The sequence below is a fragment of the Lytechinus variegatus genome, chromosome 15 (genome assembly GCF_018143015.1).
Source record: "Lytechinus variegatus isolate NC3 chromosome 15, Lvar_3.0, whole genome shotgun sequence".
NCBI lineage: Eukaryota > Metazoa > Echinodermata > Echinoidea > Temnopleuroida > Toxopneustidae > Lytechinus > Lytechinus variegatus.
In genome coordinates this window covers 28842816-28865961 of record NC_054754.1, presented here as the reverse complement: position 1 = coordinate 28865961, position 23146 = coordinate 28842816, and the positions used below count along the sequence as shown (strand labels likewise).

Below are 23146 nucleotides of genomic sequence, written 5' to 3'. Positions count from 1 at the left end.
CAAATGATCGCGGTAGGCGGAGTCTAATCTCATTTGTTTTGTGCTGAACGCGCGCGCAGCTTTCGGTCTAGTAATATATTATAAGGTCTTTGGTGTGTCCCCTCTTTTTTGTCCTTATCACGCATTGAGCTTCGCCCTAATGCTCGGGGCATGATTATAAAATATCCTGTTCATACAATGATACGACCCATCCGTTCTCACTTTTTCCTTCTCTCCCTTTTCCCCTCCTTTTCTTTCCTATTTCCCCCTTTCGCTTCTTTCTCTTTTTTTCTATCTTTCCTTGTTTTTTTTACTGTACCCATTGGCGGCACCAAGGGATGGGGGGAAAAAGTCAGGACCGTGGTTCCCCATGCTTGAAATAACCCTATATTCCTTTAATTTTGTTAATTTGAGCCCCCAAAATTTGCATGCGCCAGATGAAGCTAGTGCAAATCTGGTTGCCCGGGTCAAGTTCTACAAGTTAGGATCCCTTGTTGCCCCGGCTATAGGCCGTTGGGATATCTTGGGGGGGCCGCTTAAAAAATCACTTTGTTAATATAAAAAATGCTTGATATAACCCAATGTTCCTTTATTTTAGTTAATTTTACCCCCCAAAATGTGCATGCACCTGGTCAAGCTAGTGTTTATCTGGTTGCCCGGGTCACGTTCAACAAGTTAGGATGCCTGGTTGTCCCGGCTAGGCCGTTGGACATCTCTGGGGGCCCCTTGAAAAAAATACTTTTTTAAATTAAAAAAATGCTCTAAATAGCACTTTATTCCCTTTAATTTTGTTAATTTGAGCTCCCCAAAAGTGCATGCGCCGAGCCAAGCTAGCGTTTATCTCGTTGCCCGAGTCGAGTTCTACAAGTTAAGGTACGTGGTTACCCTGACTAAGCCGTCGGGATATCCCTAGGGGTCCCTCGAAAAAAAAATCAAAAATTAAAAAATCTCATGCCCTTTTATTCACTGACCTTGTCCCCTAAATGTCCTCGTACTACTAGTACGAGGACATTTAGGGGACAAGGTCAGTACTACTAGGGCAAGCCAGTGTATTTATGGTTGCCCGTTAAACCCCCTATTTAGCTTTGAAAGCCCCTAATTTTGAATATCGAAAATTAACCAAATTCACACACGTTTGAATATCGAACCTGAATAGCGAACCAACTTCACAGTTTGAATATCGACTATCCAACCAACTTCCTGCCGGTGTTAATGCGTGCAGGTGCAAGCATGTTGTCAGATCATCTCAGTCATCTATAAGATGTCGACATGATGAGATCCGAGATCGTGTCATCTCATCATCTCTTCTATAAGATGTCGACATGACGAGATCCGGGATCTTGTCATCTCATCATCTCTTTCAAAAGATGTTGACATGATGAGTTCCGGGATCTTGTCATCTCATCATCTCTTCTAAGAGATGCTGACATGATGAGATCCGGGATCTTGTCATCTCATCATCTCTTCTAAAAGATGTCAACATGATGAGATCCGGGATCTTGTCATCTCATCATCTCTTCTAAAAGATGTCAACATGATGAGATCCGGGATCTTGTCATCTCATCATCTCTTCTACAAGATGTCAACATGATGAGATCCGGGATCTTGTCATCTCATCATCTCTTCTAAAAGATGTTGACATGATGAGATCCGGGATCTCGTCATCTTATCTTTTGCTATCAAGATGTCGACTTCCCGAGATAATTATTTCAACATCTCGGTGGCACTTTTAAGCTTCCATACCAAACACTTTTATTATCAAATTCATAGACTACTTTCTGACTCTCTCTTTCCATCCCATCCGGTTTAGTTTTTTGTGTATTTTTTTTTCTTGGGGGTGGACCTGTAACCATGATTCTGTGTTTCAGTTCTTTTTTTTTCAATAAGTTGGTCTATCCATAGGCGGCGGAAGCTGGGGGCGGGGTTGATCTATCCCCCTAAATTTGAGGTAGAGGGACGACCCCCTAATTTTTTTGTTTTTTATATCCTTTTTTGCTTGTAAATTTTGTTTCCTGCGCCCCCCTTTATTCCGGTGGACCCCCCTAAAATCTTATGGTCACCCGCTAAAGTTTAGGTTGATAAATTTTTTGGGGGGTTATCAAAAAATTTTGTTGTCCCCCCTAAAATTTTGGTTTGTGACCATATTTTTTTTATTTTTTTATTTTTTGCTTTTCAAAAAATGTTGGTGGTCCCCCTAATTTTGTTGGCTTCCGCCGCCAGTGGGTCTATTACAAGGTATTTTCCTTTTTTGGCCAGTTTCCCTCCATTTTTTCTATAACTTATTTGATGAACATTGATATTCATTGTCTGTTTTATGGATTATGTGTTTTATCTGATCTCTTGAGGAGAAATAAACCAAACTTGAAACCATAATCGTTTAGACCAAATAGGCCGTAGGGGCGTTTTCTCAACCCAAACGCTGACGCTTTCTGTAACGTTGAGAATCTATTGTCAGATCGAAGCCCTTCATGACAAGGCAGTCTTTGTCGAAAATAGGTGAATCATAACAGCGGTGTCCTGGGGAGCATTTCATGAAAGGACTTGTCGGACATTTTATCCGACAAGTCCTGTTTTATCAGACAGTTACCATAGTAACAGTGTCTTTCAACCAATCAAATTCAACGAAAGTTGTCACTGTCAGACAAAAATGTTGATGAAAAACGCTCCCTGGACTCTGGACAAACGACACATGTGCATTTTTTTTTCATCCGGTCCGAATCTTAGGACGATCTGCTGTCCCAGTCCAACAACATTCGACAAAAACCTATCTCAGCTGTCCATTCCGAATTGACTTGCATTTCATATAGATTCATCACGTTGCAGATTCCTCCCCGGTTGCAACTGTGAAAACTACATAATGACATGTAAATAATTATACTGTCATCGAAGGGAACCAGACCCCTTATGAACAATGTAATTGATAGATTAGCGACCTTAATATATCAATCATATTCCAATCGCATGTAGCTCTTCTGTTGACATAGAGAGAGAGTGTCTTATTGAACGACATGAGAATGAGGATGATAAAGAGGTTAAAGCTCTGTAAATAAAGGAAAAACATTTGTTTGTTTGAAGACTGAGTGTAAGTGATTCTAAGTAGCTCATGGTCTAACGAAAAAGAAAAGATAATAATGATAATAATAATAGTAGTAGTAATAATAATAATAACGTTTTATTTACCAAGGTATAGTCACTTTAGTTAGGTATATGCTTTCCAGGGGCCCTGCATAACATAACAATTTTTGTTTTCATTACCCTTCTCCAATCTAAATGCTAATCGCCTAGCAGGAAGGCAGAATGTCTCATTTTTATAAGTCTCTGGTATGAATCGGCCGTACATGTATATTTATTATTCAATTCAATTCAATATTTATTTCCAATTCATTAAAAATACAAGGCATGATCATTTACAAACAAAGAGACAATAAAAATATAAAACATATCATTGAAATATAAATAAATACAGACGAAAGTGATAATCAAAGTATTATTGCCAAATCGTTGAAACAATATAAAGACAAGACGAAAGATAAATGAATGGGAAACAGGAGTGTACTAAAAAGCCAGGAGAAGGCTTCTTAAAACGCACACACCCATAATAAATAAATTCTTAAAATAATTGTAATATATAGATGCGGCAAGTAGCAATAGAATAAAAACAAAACAAAAACAGAAACGTAAAAAACATCAACAAGACATAAAACAAAACTTATGGAAATTATTGTACTGTGAGGATCTTAGTAACTTTTGATTAGTTTATTTTTAAATTGTTTTAATGAGACTTCTACCACGAATAGTAGTGGGCGTACATATTTCTCCTCGCTCGCTACACTCGCTTGTAATTTCTAAATATTTTTTTTGCGGAGTAGCTATCATATTAGATGCTAGTCCTTTGCCAGGACTGTTCTACTTTTCAGTTATGTTGTTGATCAATAACACAATCTTCGACCTCTACGCCCGAAAAGAAAACAGCCGCACGATTTCCTCTCAAGGGCGTGAAAGAGGGGATAGCGCGATCACTGGGGAAGGCGCGCAGGGGATAGAGAATGAAGCAAATGGAGAGAAATAACAAGTACACCGACGTCTAGAATCTAGACTATTAGATGCAATTAACAGTAATGTCATGTTCAATATTGCTTCATGTTTTATGATCGATCGATTATTCTGAAGCATCAATCCCCTCTGATGTGAACGCAGGTGTCTTGCGTCTGGTTAATGATTGATTACTGAGTACACAATGTATACTAGACAATGTAAATACTGGAAGGTTAAAGGTAAGACTACAACCTATGCTTCTGCCTCCGGTTTTAACACAAGGAAGCCTCCACGATCAAAAAGCTATTCTTAATTCTTAAATACAGACCTCCGTGAAAAGTGATTTCATGTGCCATTTATGTTGGTTTATATGGAGTATACGGATTACCATTCTTTTATATCTGCATGCGGTAAAAGATGACGTCAGTTTCGAGTAGGAAAGCCTATTGATCATAATCACATCGGTGTGCGAAAGTAAGTTTTAGAAGTATAGTAGTAGTAGTAGTAGTAGTAGTATAGTAGTAGTAGTAGATGTAGTAGTAGTAGTAGTAGTAGTAGTAGTAGTAGTAGTAGTAGTAGTAGTAGTAGTAGTAGTAGTAGTAGTAGTAGTAGTAGTAGTAGTAGTAGTAGTAGTAGTAGAAGTAGTAGTAGTAGTAGTAGTAGTAGTAGTAGAAGTAGTAGATGTAGTAGTAGTAGTAGAAGTAGTAGTAGTAGTAGTAGTAGTAGTAGTAGTAGTAGTAGTAGATGTAGTAGTAGTAGTAGTAGTAGTAGTAGTAGTAGTAGTAGTAGTAGTAGTAGTAGTAGTAGTAGTAGTAGTAGTAGTAGTAGTAGTAGATGTAGTAGTAGTAGTAGTAGTAGTAGTAGTAGTAGTAGTAGTAGTAGTAGTAGTAGTAGTAGTAGTAGTAGTAGTAGTAGTAGTAGTAGTAGTAGTAGTAGTAGTAGTAGTAGTAGTAGTAGTAGTAGTAGTAGTAGTAGATGTAGTAGTAGAAGTAGTAGTAGTAGAATAGTAGTAGAATTAGTAGTAGGAGTAGTAGTAGTAGTAGTAGTAGTAGTAGTAGTAGTAGTAGTAGTAGAAGTAGTAGTAGTAGTAGTAGTAGTAGTAGTAGTAGTAGTAGAAGAAGTAGTAGTAGTAGTAGTAGTAGTAGTAGTAGTAGTAGTGGTAGTAGTAGTAGTAGTGGTAGTAGTAGTAGTAGTAGTAGTAGTAGTAGTAGTAGTAGTAGTAGTAGTAGTAGTAGTAGTAGTAGTAGTAGTAGTAGTAGTAGAAGTAGTAGTAGTAGTAGTAGTAGTAGTAGTAGTAGTTGTAGTTGTAGTAGTAGTAGTAGTAGTAGTAGTAGTAGTTGTAGTAGTAGTAGAAGTAGTAGTAGTAGTAGTAGTAGTAGTAGTAGTAGTAGTAGTAGTAGTAGTAGTAGTAGTAGTAGTAGTAGTAGTAGTAGTAGTAGTAGTATAGTAGTAGTAGCGTTGGTAGTGGTGGTGGTGGTGGTGGTGGTAATCTGTTTTAGGGCGATTCCATGCTAGAAAAATTTGCCTTTTTTCATATTTTTCAACCTGCTGTCCAAACAAACGAGGAACTTCAATTTGTTTTGTGGTAACAGTTAAGTACTACTGGGTAATCATGTTTGACAACCAAGAAACATTATGTCGTCCATGAGTAAATTAGAGGTGAAAATGTTGCGTGTCGTATAGGACATTTCTGAGTCCCGTACGACACTCAACATTTTCACCTCTAATTCGCCCCGCGTAATCACATATCTTTTTTGGTTATCAGATTTTCACATTACTAACCACTATAACTTTATCATTGACGAAAAATAAGATTTTATTGCTCAAGCAATCAGCTATGAGACTATAATTTTTCATCGAAATGTCCCGTACGACACGTATGGAATTGCCCATTATTCATAACTTGACCAGTACACCATAATGTCTACATATGTACGTACAAGAGAATACATGTTAAAAGAGCTCTTGGTCTTTTGTTAAACATATCCAAATCATAGTACTTACATGAAGAATGAAATGAAGAAATAAAAAACGTCAATGTATGAAAATCTAGCTGATTCCGGAATATTTCTAAGCATTATAAAAATGTAGCATCCATATCATATATAAGATAAAGTTTAGAGAAAGGCGAAATGAAACTATAAAGACTGTTATTCCGTTTGTGAATATGTAATCATATGGCATTATTATATACTCATTTATGGCATCTCTAGTCTCTCCCGATCTTTGTACTATACATCGAGGTCGTACCAGGAATGTTAAACGAAGTAATGGTTCGTGTTCGGTCGTATCGGATAGTTGCTTGGGCAGTCGGCGTGGTCGTTGTCGTCGTCATATTGATGTGGTCGAGAGGTGATAATGATACCACCAAGGTACTCCAGCCAGGGAAAGATAACCTCGATGTCGTCAAGGAAATGGTGAGAAATTATTATGCATATATGTATTTCATTTTAAAAATCTTTATTGCCTCTCTGTTGTATTATTAGGGGTTTCATAAACCCCATTATTGTTGTACCTATTACGCGAGTTTATGTTATTTATTCAGAATGCCAGGTTTAACTCTGTAATACATAAATATATATATCACTGCTAATGTGGCTTTGCCTATCGGACACCACAGGCCCAAGGTAGCTCGTACTCCCTCCACTGATTCACTAGCTTCGCGCTGGAATTTCGCCGTAACGTGAACTTTACCACTGCCCCAACATTTTCTTTTGGCCCCCACTTGCCCTCACGTACTTAAAAAATAATATGAGGCATTTCATGAAGTATCGTGTCAGTAAATTTCACTGACAGATTTGCTCTGAGCCAATCAGATGCGAGGATTTCTAGTAGCTTATAACAATATTCAATGAAAAACGCAAATTAATCCCCTGGTGACGCCGCTCCGTATAGGGACTTACAGATGACACGAAAAGGAATATTCATGTAATGTTCCCTTTCGTCATTAATTGAATAAATAATGAGCCAATCGAATATCCACTTGGGAAGTACTTTCTGGAAATCGTAAGAGAATGGCAAAACATAGATCATTTGTACAAAGTCAATATCATTGTTTCCTTTCTTTTCTTGTCGATTTCTTTTAAAGAATGTTGATTAAAAACATCCATTCAGGTCTTTACAATGATAATCGAGCTATACCCCCAATGCAAAAGAAGGACAAAACAGAAATTAATAATAGTCAGATGGTGCCCATGATTATTATGCTTATTACTTTTGTTGATGAAATTGCCCTGTTGAAAATGCGGATAGAGTGATAACATTTAGTTAGTGTTGAATTATTTGTAGTCATAAATATTTATGTTTAACATCTTTCCGAAAACAATTATTCATTGCGTTTTGGACTTCTTGAATGAAGAGTCAAATAAAGCAACAACAACAAAAAAAATAAATCATTACGATGCCAAACATAGATAAATGATTAAAACATTAAATTGCAGTTTTGAGAGTGGAATGTGTGACGTTTGATAAATTTCATTTCGAATCTGAATAAGTGATATGTTCCCTTATCGTTTTTTTTTTTCATAACTCCTATTCTATCTCTAGCATGATGTAACAAAACCCATTCCTTTGTCATCTCAAAACAAAGAAGATCTCATCCGCCTTATGAACACGACCTTGCGGTTTTGCCGGATCGAACCGACATCAGAAGTGAAACAAAGACTTCCTCGGATAAAACCGTTCGACTGGACTCTCGAGTCGGATATCACCAGTCGGGTAAATTCGACGTTTGAAGTCATAGATAAACAGAAATTATATCACGTTTGTGATCGTATTCGGGTCAAGATAACCGCAAGGAATGGGCGGAACGAACAAAAGAAATATGGCGGGGACTACTTCCGGGCACGGATCATCACCAACGATCATAAAGGAAATACGAAGTCTTCGATGTCCGATGGCGAGATCGACGACCACGGTGATGGAACGTACACGGCAACGTTCACTTTAAAGTGGCCCGGAGAGGTATGATATTTTTACTGTAAGGAAATTAAAAAAAATATATATATAAATGATACACGATCAAACAAATAACGATTTCATACTCCTATTCCCGATCCCGGTTATCAAATATTTTAATTCAAAGACTCATAACTCCTCGATTTTTCTCTCCAAAATATTTGAATTTTTACTTCCATATTTATCAAAATAACATAGGTTATGAACTACTTTCGATTACAACACCATGGTCCTCTTTCATTAAGAATATATATAGTTCTAATAATGCACAATTTCTATAATATGGTGTTGTTATCAGCCAGTCAATTAGATGAGAGGTTCAAATCCCATGGTTCCAAGATTTTTTTTCTAACTGTATGGTTAAGATCGAACAAGTATGCGATATAATTTACGGGTTCTAGCCAGAAATGTAATAACATAATCAAACTCACCCAACAAGCCTTTGATATAACATCTCTGAAATGATTGCAGATGGTGATACGAATCTACCTGGTGCACCCAAGCGAAGCAGTGTCAGTTCTCCAAAAGCAAAGCCAGTCTCAGCGAGCTAGATATTCCTACAAAGGAATATTCTGCTCAGACAAAGGGGTGGTCCAAGAAGAAAGGGAATGTAATGTCTTTCTGTCTCAAGCGGTAAGTCGGAATTATGGTTTACATCAATTGCAACTCACAAACAAGTGGCATTATCTATCGAAATCCCGTTTAATAAAGATGGCCTTGAAGCATATTTTGAGCATTTTGTGAGTGATTAAAAAATTAAAGAAAAAATAGTTCTTTATACATCATAATGACACGCAAAATATTATTTTGTACGGTATGAATGCATCATGGTAAGATGTACAGGGTCTCTAGTCTTACAAATCAGTTACCAGTTAACCAATTTATTTTCTCACACTCTATCGCGATGTTATCACTTTATATCAATATTCCTCTTTAATTATTCGTTCTCAGACAGCCCGACCTCACTGGAAGGGGCAGTGTTATTTTGATAGCGAGGGAGGGCAAACAGTCCTAGATGTAATGTTATTATTTTCTCAATTGAATTGAGCTACACGACCAAGACCTTTCGTTTTATATTTCATTTTCTTCTCTCTCTCTCCCCATTGTCCTTTTCTCTCTGCCTTATTAACTGAAAATAATAGAAGACGAATTTCCCCTTCCTCCATCCTATGACACTTCTTCTGCTCACTGGTCCTCTCTTCCTCTGCTGTTTTTTTTTTTAACTTTTTTGTTTTTGCACAACTAATTCCTCCGTCTGTTTGTTCTAAAAAAAGTCACCTCATTTATCCCTCGAATCTCTCCCAGATGTTCTATTTGATTTTGGGATAAACGCATTTGTCTTTTCCTTTTAGCTACATTACGTAAGGAAAAGCAATGATTTTAATGATTGTTTTGGAGAAATAAAATCTTTAAATATAAACCATATTTAGTGTTTCTGCTAACAAAACACTGAATTTCATTTAAAAAAAAAATCACATAATCTTACATTGCTGCAGCCACATCGCCAGCTTCACACAAAATGCATCCATCGTCAAGATCATACCAAAAACAAAAAAGACACATCGTCAACAGCATACCAAATAGAAGATACATCGTCAACATCATACCAAATAGAAGATACATCGTCAACATCATACCAAATAGAAGATACATCGTCAACATCACACCAAATGGAAGATACATCGTCAACATCATACCAAATAGAAGATACGTCGTCAACAGCATATCAAATAGAAGATACATCGTCAACATCACACCAAATATAAGATACATCGTCAAAATCACACCAAAATAAGATACATCGTCAACATTATACCAAATATAAGATACATCGTCAACATTATACCAAATAGAAGATACATCAACATCACACCAAAGAAAAGATACATCGTCAACATCATACCAAATAGAAGATACATCGTCAACATCACACCAAATAGAAGATACATCGTCAACAGCATACCAAATAGAAGATACATCGTCAACATCATACCAAATAGAAGATACATCGTCAACATCATACCAAATAGAAGATACATCGTCAACATCACACCAAATATAAGATACATCGTCAACATCACATCAAATGGAAGAAGCATCGTCAACATCACACCAAATATAAGATACATCGTCAAAATTTTACCAAATATAAGATACATCGTCAACATTATACCAAATAGAAGATACATCGTCAACACCACACCAAATATAAGATACATCGTCAACATCACATCAAATAGAAGATACATCGTCAACATCACACCAAATATAAGATACATCGTCAACATTATACCAAATATAAGATACATCGTCAACATTATACCAAATAGAAGATACATCGTCAACATCACACCAAAGAAAAGATACATCGTCAACATCACTCCAAATAGCAGATACATCGTCAACATCACACCAAATATAAGATACATCGTCAACATTATACCAAATAGAAGATACATCGTCAACATCATACCAAATAGAAGATACATCGTCAACATCATACCAAATAGAAGATACATCGTCAACATCATATCAAATAGAAGATACATCGTCAACATCACATCAAATAGAAGATACATCGTCAACATCACACCAAATAGAAGATACGTCGTCAACATTTTACCAAATATAAGATACATGGTCAAAATTACACCAAATAGAAGATACATCGTCAACATCATACCAAATAGAAGATACATCGTCAAAATTACACCAAATAGAAGATACATTGTCAAAACCACACCAAATAGAAGATACATCGTCAACATCATACCAAATAGAAGATACATCGTCACCAGCATACCAAATAGAAGATACATCGTCAACATCAACCAAATATAAGATACATCGTCAACATCATACCAAATAGAAGATACATCGTCAACATCATACCAAATAGAAGATACATCGTCAACATCATACCAAATAGAAGATACATCGTCAACATCACACCAAATATAAGATACATCGTCAACATTTTGCCAAATAGAAGATACATCGTCAACATCACACCAAATATAAGATACATCGTCAACAGCACACCAAATAGAAGATACATCGTCAACAGCATACCAAATAGAAGATACATCGTCAACATCACACCAAATATAAGATACACCGTCAACATCACACCAAATAGAAGAAACGTCGTCAACATTACACAAACTAGAAGATACATGGTCAAAATTACACCAAATAGAAGATACATCGTCAACATCATACCAAATAGAAGATACATCGTCAAAATTACACCAAATAGAAGATACATCGTCAACACCAAACCAAATAGAAGATACATCGTGAAAATCATACCAAATAGAAGACACATCGTCAACATCATACAAAAGTAGAAGAAACGTCGTCAACATTTCACAAACTAGAAGATACATCGTCGACATTACACCAATTGAAAGATACATCGTCAACATCATACCAACTAGAAGATGGATCGTAAACATCATATCAAATAGAAGATACATCGTCAATATCATACCAAATAGAAAATGAATTGTCAACATCATATCAAATAGAAGATACAACGTCAACATCACACCAAATAGAAGATGCATTTTCAACATCACTCCCAATAGAAATACATCATCAATATCACACCACAGAGAAGATTCTTCGTTTCTATCACACAAAATACATAGATACATTTTAAAAGTCATACCAATCACATCGATGTTTCTATGTGCACTGATGGCGACGATGAATCTATTTGGTGTGATGGTAACGATGTATCTATTTAGTGTGATGTTGCCGATGTATGTATTTGGTGTGATGATGACGATGTATCTATTTGGTGTGATGGTGACGATGTATCTATTCGGTGTGATGTTGGTGAGGTATTTATTTGGTGTGATGTTGACGATGTATCTATTTGGTGTGATAATAACGATGTATCTATTTGGTGTGATGTTGCCGATGTATCTATTTGGTGCGATGATGACGATGTATCTATTTGGTGTGATGGTAACGATGTATCTATTTAGTGTGATGTTGCCGATGTATCTATTTGGTGTGATGATGACGATGTATCTATTTGGTGTGATGGTGACGATGTATCTATTCGGTGTGATGTTGCCGAGGTATTTATTTGGTGTGATGTTGACGATGTATCTATTTGGTGTGATAATAACGATGTATCTATTTGGTGTGATGTTGCCGATGTATCTATTTGGTGCGATGATGACGAAGTATCTATTTGGTGTGATGTTGACGATGTATCTATTCGGTGTGATGTTGACGATGTATCTATTTGGTGTGATGTTGACGATGTATCTATTTGGTGTGATGTTGACGATGTATCTATTCGGTGTGATGTTGACGATGTATCTATTTGGTGTGATGTTGACGATGTATCTATTTGGTGTCACGATGCCGATGTATCTATTTGGTGTGATGTTGACGATGTATCTATTTGGTGTGATGTTGACGATGTATCTATTTGGTGTGATGTTGACGATGTATCTATTTGGTGTCATGTTGACGATGTATCTATTTGGTGTGATGTTGACGATGTATCTATTTGGTGTGATGTTGACGATGTATCTATTTGGTGTGATGTTGACGATGTATCTATTTGGTGTGATGTTGACGATGTATTTATTTGGTGTCATGTTGACGATGTATCTATTTGGTGTGATGTTGACGATTTATCTATTTGGTGTCATGTTGACGATGTATCTATTTGGTGTGATGTTGACGATGTATTTATTTGGTGTGATGTTGACGATGTATCTATTTGGTGTGATGTTGACGATGTATCTATTTGGTGTGATGTTGACGATGTATCTATTTGGTGTGATGTTGACGATGTATCTATTCGGTGTGATGTTGACGATGTATTTATTTGGTGTGATGTTGACGATGTATCTATTTGGTGTGATGTTGACGATGTATCTATTTGGTGTGATGTTGACGATGTATCTATTTGGTGTGATGTTGACGATGTATTTATTTGGTGTCATGTTGACGATGTATCTATTTGGTGTGATGTTGACGATTTATCTATTTGGTGTCATGTTGGTGACGATGTATCTATTTGGTGTGATGGTGACGATGTATTTATTTGGTGTGATGGTAACGATGTATCTATTTAGTGTGATGTTGACGATGTATCTATTTGGTGTGATGTTGACGATGTATCTATTTGGTGTGATGTTGACGATGTATCTATTCGGTGTGATGTTGACGATGTATTTATTTGGTGTGATGTTGACGATGTATCTATTTGGTGTCATGTTGACGATGTATCTATTTGGTGTGATGTTGACGATGTATCTATTTGGTGTGATGGTGACGATGTATCTATTTGGTGTGATGGTGACGATGTATCTATTTGGTGTGATGGTGACGATGTATTTATTTGGTGTCATGTTGACGATGTATCTATTTGGTGTGATGTTGACGATGTATCTATTTGGTGTGATGGTGACGATGTATCTATTTGGTGTGATGGTGACGATGTATTTATTTGGTGTCATGTTGACGATGTATCTATTTGGTGTGATGTTGACGATTTATCTATTTGGTGTCATGTTGACGATTTATCTATTTGGTGTAATGTTGACGATGTATCTATTTGGTGTGATGTTGACGATGTATCTATTTGGTGTGATGTTGACGATGTATCTATTTGGTGTGATGTTGACGATGTACCTATCTGGTGTAATGTTGCCGATGTATCTATTTGTTTTGAGAGAAAGGTATGTGTTTTACGAGAAAATGCTGATGTATCCTCAATTCTTTCAAACTTATGATCTCTTAACTCATAAGACGATCTCACAAGTTCGATATCTATTTCTATGATAGAACGATATACTTGTGTCTATTTCGTTGAATAATTCCTTTCTTTTTCGCTGCCCCCCCCCCCTGACATAAAGCAAGGTAGCTGATCAAGGGGCTTATTTCTACGTATGACAATACACAACCATTAATGTAATAAATCGTAAAATACATCTCCACTATCAATTGCTAGGCTGTATTATACACGGTCCAGGGCCCTGTCTTACAAAGAGTCACGATTCATTTAATCAACCACAACTATGGAAAGCCAGCAACGTCAACATATAAAATACATGTTTGTTCAAAATATTTTCTAGATATGATGTATATTCACACATTTGTTTTTTTTTGACAATTCAGTATGCTTCTTTTTGTTTTCAAATGACATTGTGCAAATTTCCTCAATGTAAAATTATGACAGTGATGGTTTTCTATATACTTGAGGTTGATCGGATCATTCGTAACTCTTTGTAAGACGGGCCCAGGAGTAGCTTTATGAAAGTTTTATCCATTAAAAGTGTTGGATTCGATTCAGTTTTCCTTGTTTGAATTCACAGATTCGTCTAGTATATTGTTTCAATTACGTTTGTGCTTCTCTCCTTATTAAAGACCAAACATATATGCAAATTCACTGACCGCCGGACGCGACTCTCTTGGTACTGCCACCATCCCACAATAGAGGGCCTGAATTGCTCGCATTGGTGTCGATACAGAAGCGACTCTCGCTCAGCGAATATACATATGATGACGTCATTGACGGAAAGAGAGAAAAAAGTATTACAGATGTAAGTTTCGAATGGTAATATTTCCCTAAAATTTATCATCTATCATTTCATGATATCAATAACTTGAATTAATAAAAACACAAAAAGAATGCGGGTACAACATATCGCATTTGTTAGAGCTTAGATAATTATTTTTTACATGATACTACTGAATTCATTATACCTCATCATGGTCAATAAATAATATAATTTAAAGAGCCATTTATCGTTTTCAGCAATGATGAATGGAATTTATGGATAAACATTAATTAAATAAAATGATTGAATATTTCATTTGATTTTGGTTTAATAGTCTACTCTGGTTCGGAAGCGTTTACTAATATACGCAGTACTTGTAAACAAAAGAATTACTCATCATTTCCGAATTTATAGTGAAATCTGTTTCGGTATTTTTGAAAAATGTAGAGCCATTGTGGTTGGTCTGCTGATGTACCTGGGTCCATTTCATGAAGACTTGTTCGAACACAAAACCCACATTTTCTATATCATGTCACCACCAGCCAATCAAATTGAATAATTTATGTCGCTTTACACTGTTAATGCAAATTTGTTATCATAAGATGTTTTATAAAACGGATCCCTGATGTCTGAATAATAGGGAATTTTTGCAATAACTGCGCAGACGTTGTCTATAACGCAGAGAATTTTTTTTTCAAAAGTCTTCAATGACAAAATAGCCTTATCGAAAATTGGTGAATCAAATCAGCAGTGTGTTGTCCTGGGGGGCGTTTCATCAACATTTTCATCCGACAAGTTGTCAGATCTGACATCTTTCTCTGATGTTGATTGGCTGAGAGGTACTGTTACTATGGTAATTGCGGATAAAATGGGACATGTCGGATAATATTCGCAATTTTTCGTCCGGTCCGAATCTTATGACGATCTGCTGTTCTAGTCCACCAACTTTCAACAAAAACCTCTCAGTCGTCTATTGGGATTTGAATTGCATTTTGAAAGAAATTGGTGCGCTTTAGAAAGCATCTGCGAACATACGCTAATAATCATCGGAACATCGACATGACAAATATAACAGTCCTTTGAATCACTATATTGTTCACGTCACAGGTATTCGGAGAATACGTTGAATCAGCTTCATTCAGTGGACTATACAATCCAAGGTAATACTAACAACTTTCATCAGTTGGGGATGATAGATTTAAATAGATTTTTAAGCTTCAACCAACTTTAATGATTATTTTGGGCGAGCTTTCGTCCACTCCTGTGGATTTTCTCAAGCTAATTGATCAGTAATAAAGTTTGATGCCTGTGGTGGTCTGTACCTCAGTTTTTCTTGATCACTGGACTGAAAATTTGAGATTCTGGGTATACATTGTCGCCAATCCCATCATATCACTGATTATGATGTGACCAAGAGAACGGTTACTTGTAAAAACATATGCTTGTATTAATCTTAACAGTTCTTGTATAGTATGCCTAACGGTTTAACGAAACCAATTTTGACTCAATCTTTTTTGTTAGGTAACTTTATTCTTCTAAATCCTATTTTCACAGTGAAACCCGATCGACAGCATAGGAGGCATTTCTTACCTCCGTGCAAACCTGGTGTCCATGGCAACAGCTCGGCCTTCTCGGGATATTACGCACACGATGACTGGAGATCGCCATACTGCAATGTAATGCGTTTTTCCTCGTCTCGCGGCGCCACTGTCGAATGTTTGCGCGAGAAAACCCTCTTCTTCCTTGGGGATACGACTGTGAAACATCTTTTCAATTACTTCCTGGTTCGCCTGGAAGGAAACTTTGAGATCTTCAACGACCGGAAGTTATTCTTCACGGGGAAGAATTCTCCGATTCTAGCCGTGGACAAGAAACATCAGACCAACCTCATATTCCGCGCGCACGGGTACCCCATCGCCGACGATTCCGTATATGACACCCAGAATATCCAATATCTTGCGAACACCATCGACGACATGCAAGCCGGGGACGAGAGCGCCGTCATCATATCGATGTGGAGATATTTCACTCCGCACAACGTTTCGTTTTACGAAGAACGTATCAAAACCGTAGTGGGAGCGGTAAAGAGATTGCACGAGCGTAGCCCGAGAACGCTTGTGGTTTTTAACAGTCCTAATACAGGAAACATGGACACTTTGGAGAGTATTGTGTACAGTAGTGACTGGTACGTTAGATACCTTAATGAGGTCTTAAGACGGGTACTGTCTGGGTACGATCGCGTTGGGTTCCTTGATTCGTGGGACATGACGAACGCACAGCTCTTTCCACACCGGACCCATCCGGTCGGGATGCATTCGCAGAATCTAGCGGATCATCTTTTGTCATATATATGTCCATCTAGCAAGTGAAGAAAGGACTTCAAGTTTGAGTAATGACCGAGTTTCGAATTTTCGAATTTAATTGCAGACCATCGGCGTCCGGAACTGATTGATAAAGTGAAATATGTCAGAAATGGAATACATTGGCTGAATACCAAAGACAGATGTTTTTTTTAATATAATGTAGTATTCCAATACCATTATTCATCAAATACTGCTATTGCGCCAATGTCTTCGGTCTCATTAATACATCACTGGAAACACCCCTTTCTAAACTTCATTAATTTTGCCATATTACCAATACTCCAATATTGACATATTCTAATTTGTAACCACTGTATTGCATTTGACATGGCAGCATGCTTCATCGCATGTGTTTGCATTTATCAAATCATAATACTGTTACATCAAACAGAAGTCAAACTTGAAAATATAACATAAAATTTCAATTCGTTGTATAAAATATCTTTACACTATAAGACAAATGCAGTGCTGTTATGTTATCATTTAAGAATACTACATTTTGCGTATCTATCTCTCTGTATTCATCTTTCTATCGACAACCCTCACAATTAGTACCGTCCTAGTAAACATCACATCTGTGTTAAAAATGATAAATTTGTATCATTTAAAAGTGAATGGATAAATATTACTTTGATGTAGTTTTGTTATTTTGATTATACTGTAATTAAATCATACATTTTTTGTGTTATTTATGTTATGTATAATACTTTGTTATGTTTTATAATATGGTCAAAAAATATTTCGAAATAAATATATGATACAGAAAAAAAAATCACAATCTCATATCTGCCATTCTTATTCTTATCCCTTGCATCTTTCAATTTATTTTTCTTGACATTCTCTCGTACTTCTTCTGTCACTTTCGTCTCCTCTTCCTCTTTGTAACAAAGCTCTGTTCCTTTATTTGGTAGAACAACCAATTCCACCCAGACTAGTTCTCCCTTCATCTCCCTCTTTCCCTCTCCCTCTCCTTTTCTCAAACCCATTTTCCTTCTCTTTCTCTCCTCTCTTCAACAATTGGTTCCCTCGTCTATCTCTATTTTTTCTCTTCTCACTGTGTTCGCGAACATCCCCCTTCTCCCCTTTTCTCCTCTCTTCAACCATTGGTTTCCTATTTTCTGTCTCTGACAATTTTTCTTTCTTCCTTCTGCATTATTTGCAAACAACTCCCCCCTTTCCTCTCAACAATTGGTTCCCTCGTCTGTCTCTATCTATTTTTTCTCTTCTCACTGCCTTTATTCGCGAACACCCCCCCCCCTTTACTCTTAACAATTGGTGCCCTCGTCTGTCTCTATCTATTTTTCTCTCTTCCCTCTGCATTTCATTTGCGAACACCCCCCCCCCCTTTCCCTCTCAACAATTGGTTCCCTCGTCTGTCTCTAGCTATTTTTTCTCTTCTCACTGCTTTATTCGCGAACACCCCCCCCCCTTTACTCTTAACAATTGGTGCCCTCGTCTGTCTCTATCTATTTTTCTCTCTTCCCTCTGCATTTCATTTGCGAACACCCCCCCTTTCCCTCTCAACAATTGGTTCCCTCGTCTGTCTTTAGCTATTTTTTCTCTTCCCTCTGCATTATTTGCGAACACCCCCCCTTTCCCTCTCAACAATTGGTTCCCTCGTCTGTCTTTAGCTATTTTTTCTTCTATTCCCTCTGCATTATTTGCGAACACCCCCCCCCTTTCCCTCTCAACAATTGGTGTTCTCGTCTGTCTCTATCTATTTTTTTCTCTTCCCTCTGCATTATTTGTGAACACTCCCCCTTTCCCTCTCAACAATTGGTTCCCTCGTCTGTCTCTAGCTATTTTTTTCTCTTCCCTCTGCATTATTTGCAAACACCCCCCCCCCTTCCCTCTCAACAATTGGTGCCCTCGTCTGTCTCTAGCTATTTTTTTCTCTTCCCTCTGCATTATTTGCGAACACCCCCCCCCCCCCTTTCCCTCTCAACAATTGGTGTTCTCGTCTGTCTCTATCTATTTTTTTCTCTTCCCTCTGCATTATTTGTGAACACTCCCCCTTTCCCTCTCAACAATTGGTGCCCTCGTCTGTCTCTAGCTATTTTTTCTCTTCCCTCTGCATTATTTGCGAACACCCCCCCCCTTTCGCTCTCAACAATTGGTTCCCTCGTCTGTCTTTAGCTATTTTTTCTTCTATTCCCTCTGCATTATTTGCGAACACCCCCCCCCCCTTTCCCTCTCAACAATTGGTGTTCTCGTCTGTCTCTATCTATTTTTTTCTCTTCCCTCTGCATTATTTGTGAACACTCCCCCTTTCCCTCTCAACAATTGGTTCCCTCGTCTGTCTTTAGCTATTTTTTCTTCTATTCCCTCTGCATTATTTGCGAACACCCCCCCCCCTTTCCCTCTCAACAATTGGTGTTCTCGTCTGTCTCTATCTATTTTTTTCTCTTCCCTCTGCATTATTTGTGAACACTCCCCCTTTCCCTCTCAACAATTGGTTCCCTCGTCTGTCTCTAGCTATTTTTTTCTCTTCCCTCTGCATTATTTGCAAACACCCCCCCCCCCCTTCCCTCTCAACAATTGGTGCCCTCGTCTGTCTCTAGCTATTTTTTCTCTTCCCTCTGCATTATTTGCGAACACCCCCCCCCTTTCCCTCTCAACAATTGGTTCCCTCGTCTGTCTCTAGCTATTTTTTCTCTTCCCTCTGCATTATTTGCGAACACCCCCCCCCCTTTCCCTCTCAACAATTGGTGTTCTCGTCTGTCTCTATCTATTTTTTTCTCTTCCCTCTGCATTATTTGTGAACACTCCCCCTTTCCCTCTGAACAATTGGTTCCCTCGTCTGTCTCTAGCTATTTTTTTCTCTTCCCTCTGCATTATTTGTGAACACTCCCCCTTTCCCTCTCAACAATTGGTTCCCTCGTCTGTCTCTAGCTATTTTTTTCTCTTCCCTCTGCATTATTGCAAACACCCCCCCCCCTTCCCTCTCAACAATTGGTGCCCTCGTCTGTCTCTAGCTATTTTTTTTCTTCCCTCTGCATTATTTGCGAACACCCCCCCCCCATTTCCCTCTAAACAATTGGTACCCTCGTCTGTCTCTAGCTATTTTTTCTCTTCCCTCTGCATTATTTGCGAACACCCCCCCCCTTTCCCTCTCAACAATTGGTTCCCTCGTCTGTCTCTAGCTATTTTTTCTCTTCCCTCTGCATTATTTGCGAACACCCCCCCCCCCTTTCCCTCTCAACAATTGATTCCCTCGTCTGTCTCTAGCTATTTTTTCTCTTCCCTCTGCATTATTTGCGAACACCCCCCCCCTTTCCCTCTCAACAATTGGTTCCCTCGTCTGTCTGTAGCTATTTTTTCTCTTCCCTCTGCATTATTTGCGAACCCCCCCCCCCCTTTCCCTCTCAACAATTGGTTCCCTCGTCTGTCTTTAGCTATTTTTTCTTCTATTCCCTCTGCATTATTTGCGAACACCCCCCCCCCTTTCCCTCTCAACAATTGGTGTTCTCGTCTGTCTCTATCTATTTTTTTCTCTTCCCTCTGCATTATTTGTGAACACTCCCCCTTTCCCTCTCAACAATTGGTTCCCTCGTCTGTCTCTAGCTATTTTTTTCTCTTCCCTCTGCATTATTTGCAAAACACCCCCCTTCCCTCTCAACAATTGGTGCCCTCGTCTGTCTCTAGCTATTTTTTTCTCTTCCCTCTGCATTATTTGCGAACACCCCCCCCCTTTCCCTCTAAACAATTGGTGCCCTCGTCTGTCTCTAGCTATTTTTTTCTCTTCCCTCTGCATTATTTGCGAACACCCCCCCCCCCCTTTCCCTCTCAACAATTGGTTCCCTCGTCTGTCTCTAGCTCTTTTTTCTCTTCCCTCTGCATTATTTGTGAACACTCCCCCCTTTCCCTCTCAACAATTGGTTCCCTCGTCTGTCTCTAGCTATTTTTTTCTCTTCTCTCTGCATTATTTGCGAACCCCCCCCCCCCCCTTTCCCTCTCAACAATTGATTCCCTCGTCTGTCTCTAGCTATTTTTTCTCTTCCCTCTGCATTATTTGCGAACACACCCCCCCCCCCTTTCCCTCTCAACAATTGGTTCCCTCGTCTGTCTCTAGCTATTTTTTCTCTTCCCTCTGCATTATTTGCGAACACCCCCCCCCTTTCCCTCTCAACAATTGGTTCCCTCGTCTGTCTTTAGCTATTTTTCTTCTATTCCCTCTGCATTATTTGCGAACACCCCCCCCCCTTTCCCTCTCAACAATTGGTGTTCTCGTCTGTCTCTATCTATATTTTCCTCTTCCCTCTGCATTATTTGTGAACACTCCCCCTTTCCCTCTCAACAATTGGTTCCCTCGTCTGTCTCTAGCTATTTTTTTCTCTTCCCTCTGCATTATTTGCAAACACCCCCCTTCCCTCTCAACAATTGGTGCCCTCGTCTGTCTCTAGCTATTTTTTTCTCTTCCCTCTGCATTATTTGCGAACACCCCCCCCCCCTTTCCCTCTCAACAATTGGTGCCCTCGTCTGTCTCTAGCTCTTTTTTCTCTTCCCTCTGCATTATTTGTGAACACTCCCCCCCTTTCCCTCTCAACAATTGTTGCCCTCGTCTGTCTTTAGCTATTTTTTCTCTTCCCTCTGCATTATTTGTGAACACTCCCCCTTTCCCTCTCAACAATTGGTTCCCTCGTCTGTCTCTAGCTATTTTTTTCTCTTCCCTCTGCATTATTTGCAAACACCCCCTTCCCTCTCAACAATTGGTGCCCTCGTCTGTCTCTAGCTATTTTTTTCTCTTCCCTCTGCATTATTTGCGAACACCCCCCCCTTTCCATCTAAACAATTGGTGCCCTCGTCTGTCTCTAGCTATTTTTTCTCTTCCCTCTGCATTATTTGCGAACCCCCCCCCCCCCCCCTTTCCCTCTCAACAATTGGTTCCCTCGTCTGTCTCTAGCTCTTTTTTCTCTTCCCTCTGCATTATTTGTGAACACTCCCCCCTTTCCCTCTCAACAATTGTTGCCCTCGTCTGTCTTTAGCTATTTTTTCTCTTCCCTCTGCATTATTTGCGAACACCCCCCCCCCCTTTCCCTCTCAACAATTGGTTCCCTCGTCTGTCTTTAGCTATTTTTTCTCTTCCCTCTGCATTATTTGTGAACACTCCCCCCCTTTCCCTCTCAACAATTGGTGCCCTCGTCTGTCTTTAGCTATTTTTTCTCTTCCCTCTGCATTATTTGTGAACACTCCCCCTTTCCCCCTCAACAATTAGTGCCCTCGTCTGTCTCTAGCTATTTTTTCTTCTCTTCCCTCTGCAGTCATTCGCGAACACCCCCCCCCCCATTTTCCTTTAAACAATTGGTGCCCTCGTCTGTCTTTAGCTATTTTTTCTCTTCCCTCTGCATTATTTGTGAACACTCCCCTTTCCCTCTCAACAATTGGTGCCCTCGTCTGTCTTTAGCTATTTTTCTCTCTTCCCTCTGCAGTCATTCCTGAACACCCCCCCCCTCCTTACCCTCTCAACAATTGGTGCCCTCGTCTGTCTTTAGCTATTTTTTTCTCTTCCCTCTGCATTATTTGTGAACACTCCCCCTTTCCCCTCAACAATTGGTGCCCTAGTCTGTCTTTAGCTATTTTTCTATTCCCTCTGCATTATTTGCGAACACCCCCCCCCCCTTTCCCTCTAAACAATTGGTGCCCTCGTCTGTCTCTAGCTATTTTTTCTCTTCCCTCTGCATTATTTGTGAACACTCCCCCCCCCCTTTCCCTCTCAACAATTGGTACCCTCGTCTGTCTAGCTATTTTTTTTTCTTCCCTCTGTAGTCATTCGCGAAGATCCGCCCTTTCCACTTCTCTCTCAATCTTATTCTCTTCTCTTAATTCACTGGTTCCCTCGTCTGTCTAGCTATTTTTTCTCTCCTCCCTCTGCACTCATTCGCGAACATCCCCACTTCTCTCTTAATTCACTGGTTCTCTCGCTTTTTTGTTCTCTTCCCTCTGCATTCACTAGTGAACATCCCACCCTTTCCCTCTTGGTTTCTCTCTCAAACATATTTTCCACTCTTCAACCACTGGTTCCCTCGTATGTCTTTAGCTATTTTTTCTCCACATTAATTTGCGTACACCCCCCCCCCTATCTCTCTCTCTCACTTTCTCCTCGGTCTCTTTTCTCTCTCCCTCTTCGATGCTTTATCGAATCACATTCCATCTTTCTCCATCACCATCCCATTCTCTCCCCCTCTCTCTCTCGCCTCTCTCTCACACTCTTCCCTGAAGAATGATGGCTATTCTGAGCTTTTCTAGGTAACATCATGTTAAAAAGTTACACAGACACAA

The 23146-nt window shown here is 38.8% G+C and overlaps 1 protein-coding gene across 2 annotated transcripts; it reads left to right on the top strand.

The window, feature by feature from the left end:
* Positions 1–4050: 4050 nt before the first annotated feature.
* On the top strand, positions 4051–18070 carry LOC121429201 (NXPE family member 3-like). 2 transcript variants are annotated; one of them, XM_041626154.1, is made up of 7 exons: positions 4051–4488; positions 6228–6431; positions 7561–7977; positions 8443–8604; positions 14371–14546; positions 15612–15664; positions 16059–18070. In XM_041626154.1, exons 2-7 carry the CDS (start codon positions 6270–6272, stop codon positions 16871–16873), a joined length of 1785 nt encoding a protein of 594 aa, XP_041482088.1. In that variant the 5' UTR covers positions 4051–4488; positions 6228–6269; the 3' UTR covers positions 16874–18070. The 2 variants fall into 2 exon arrangements, with proteins under 2 accessions (XP_041482088.1, XP_041482087.1); XM_041626153.1 differs by having other exon boundaries at positions 4052–4488; positions 6258–6431.
* The last annotated feature ends 5076 nt before the right edge of the window (positions 18071–23146 follow it).

Bases quoted from the DNA above. Each gene is read 5' to 3' on its own strand.
- LOC121429201 (XM_041626154.1), top strand. From the start codon at position 6,270: ATGTTAAACGAAGTAATGGTTCGTGTTCGGTCGTATCGGATAGTTGCT. The intron at 7,978-8,442 runs GTATGATATTTT...AAATGATTGCAG, and splicing joins CTTTAAAGTGGCCCGGAGAG to ATGGTGATACGAATCTACCT. The intron at 8,605-14,370 runs GTAAGTCGGAAT...TCCTTATTAAAG, and splicing joins ATGTCTTTCTGTCTCAAGCG to ACCAAACATATATGCAAATT.